The sequence below is a fragment of the Rhinopithecus bieti genome, unplaced genomic scaffold (assembly GCF_001698545.2).
Source record: "Rhinopithecus bieti isolate Rb0 unplaced genomic scaffold, ASM169854v2 scaffold_72481, whole genome shotgun sequence".
Lineage (NCBI taxonomy): Eukaryota > Metazoa > Chordata > Mammalia > Primates > Cercopithecidae > Rhinopithecus > Rhinopithecus bieti.
In genome coordinates, this window is record NW_016826972.1 from 31175 (window position 1) to 33531 (window position 2357).

At 46.3% G+C, this 2357-nt stretch overlaps 1 protein-coding gene across 1 annotated transcript in view; it reads right to left on the reverse strand.

The window, feature by feature from the left end:
- LOC108523180 (D-aminoacyl-tRNA deacylase 1) overlaps nt 1–1587 on the reverse strand; it is a gene marked incomplete at its 3' end in the record, with an annotated part of 24142 nt that extends 22555 nt beyond the window's left edge. Inside the window, exon 1 of the mRNA XM_017863706.1 lies at nt 1037–1587. Coding sequence (XP_017719195.1) covers nt 1037–1154 — 118 coding nt within the window. The remainder of the gene's footprint in view (nt 1–1036) is intronic.
- Between the last annotated feature and the right edge of the window lie 770 nt (nt 1588–2357).

Consider the following 2357-nt stretch of genomic DNA (forward strand, 5'->3'; position numbering starts at 1 on the left):
AAAAAAAAAAAAAAAAAAAACGAACGAAAGAAAACATAAACATGGACATTAAAATATTTTTACTTTATATATATATAAATATAAAATATTTTACCATGTATTATATATAAAGGAAATATAAAATATTATATATAAAATTTTTGGGGGGGGAGAGATGGGGGTCTCCCTATGTTGCCCAGACTGGTCCCCAACCCCTGGGCTCAAGCAATCTGCCACTTTGGCCTTCCAAAGTTATGGGATTACAGGTGAGAGCCACTGCACCTGGCCAAAATGTTTTTAAATGCCTAATGCTGGACACATGTACTTTCAGGCCACTGATAGCTTCATCACCAAATGTAATCTTCAGCATAGTTTTTACACAAGAACTTTACTGAGATATAATTAACATATCATACGATTAACCCACTTAAAAGATACAATTTAATGTTTTTTAGTACATTCAGATTTGTGCAACCAGCACCACAATCAATTTAAAAATATTTTCATCCACAAAAGGAATCCATACCTTTGGCAGTCATTCCCCATCTCCCCAACCCTTCAGCCCCTAGCAACCACACTGATCAACTTAATGTCTCTATACATTTCCAGCATATTTTTCAAAGCTGAGAAACTTTCCTCCCTTTGCGCCTAGTAACTGGAAGATTTTAATACGCCTTGACTGCCAAAAGTCCTGAAATTGCTCGCCATATATCATGAGGGACAGTAGTACTGAAGCATCATTCTTTAAAAATCACCGGACAGAGTCTGTGAAAATCCACCTTGCACTTTACACAGATTGCTCCAATTCTGAGTATAGTGACGGCCCTATCCAGTAAATGACTAAGATTTAGGTAACAATATTTACAAGGTATTAATAATTCCTGGCGTCTAGTTCTTTGCAGATTCCATTGTAACAAACGGCTGTTAGCACCCGTTTCAATTAGTTTTGGAGAATAAACCTGGGGTTTACAGAACAGGGAGGTTGTTTCCACGACCCCCGGGGAACTCTCCACTGAAGGCCGTGTGTCCCGGGACAGGCCCCGCCGAAGAGACCTACCTGACGACTTCGCCATTGTCCGGCTGTAGTAAAGCAGTGAGCCCAACACAGACCAGACGCCGATCCCGTAGACCACCGACATCCGCCGGTACCAGGCCGTGAACTCACTTCCATACATTCCTACGCCGGCGAGTGCCTCGACTCTCGCAGGCCCACGGCGGAGGCGGGACTTCCGGCGAGGGAATCGCTGCCGTCCCTGCCGCCGGAACCATCAAGGAGCCGCCAGTTTTCCGCGTCCGCTTCCGGCTCTGCCCCGATGCATCTTGGGGCCTGTGGTCCGGAGAGTTGCTCCGGTGTCCGGACTTTCGGGTGCAGAGCTGTGGGCGTGCGATACTTCTTACCACGTGACGAGGTCTAAGTGACAACTTCTTAGAGGAGAAGCTTCTCACTTGCAAAATTGTAATGCCTTCGTGGGCTCCAGACGATATCTGAAAAGGTTACTTCCAATTCCTCTTCCAGTTTTCAGATTTGCAGGGATACCGCTTGTCTCTCTCTCCCCGCAACTCTTCTTTTCCCCCATTTTCCTTTCCGGAACTCTGGGTGAACTTTAAATACCTCCAGGCCAAAGCTAACCCCTGCGCTAGGCTCTGGGTCTTATTTTTTCCTGCCTTAGGGGCCTTTCGCCTCATTGACACACTAAGCCCTCCCCCATCTTCATTACTGACGTTTGTCATTCATACAAACGTGCCCATGTCTCAAAAAATCTCCTTCGACTCCGTCCAGCTCCAGCTTTTGTCTTATTCATACATTTTTTAAAGGCAAGATGCCCTCAATAGACTGAACAACTTTTTTTTTTTTTTTTTTTGAGACAGTCTCGCTCTGTCGCCCAGGCTGGAGTGCAGTGACCGGATCTCAGCTCACTGCAAGCTCCGCCTTCTGGGTTTACGCCATTCTCCTGCCTCAGCCTCCCGAGTAGCTGGGACTATAGGCGCCCGCTACCACGCCCGGCTAGCTTTTTTTTTGTATTTTTTAGTAGAGACGGGGTTTCACCATGATAGCCAGGATGGTCTCGATCTCCTGACCTCGTGATCCGCCCATCTCGGCCTCCCAAAGTGCTGGGATTACAGGCTTGAGCCACCGCGCCTGGCCCTGAACAACTTAAGAGCAAGTGTGATGTGCTTGGCACAAGGCAGGCTCGGTAAATTGACATTAAGTACTTTTCAGCCATACTCAAACTTGGTTTCGGAAGCATTTGCCACCACTGACCCCACCTGCACCTTTCATGGCTTCAAAAACATCCTTTTCCCTGGTATCCTTCAGGGTTCTTTTCATCTTGCCCACCCTTTAAAAACTGATGTTCTGCCCTACAGTAATATATATC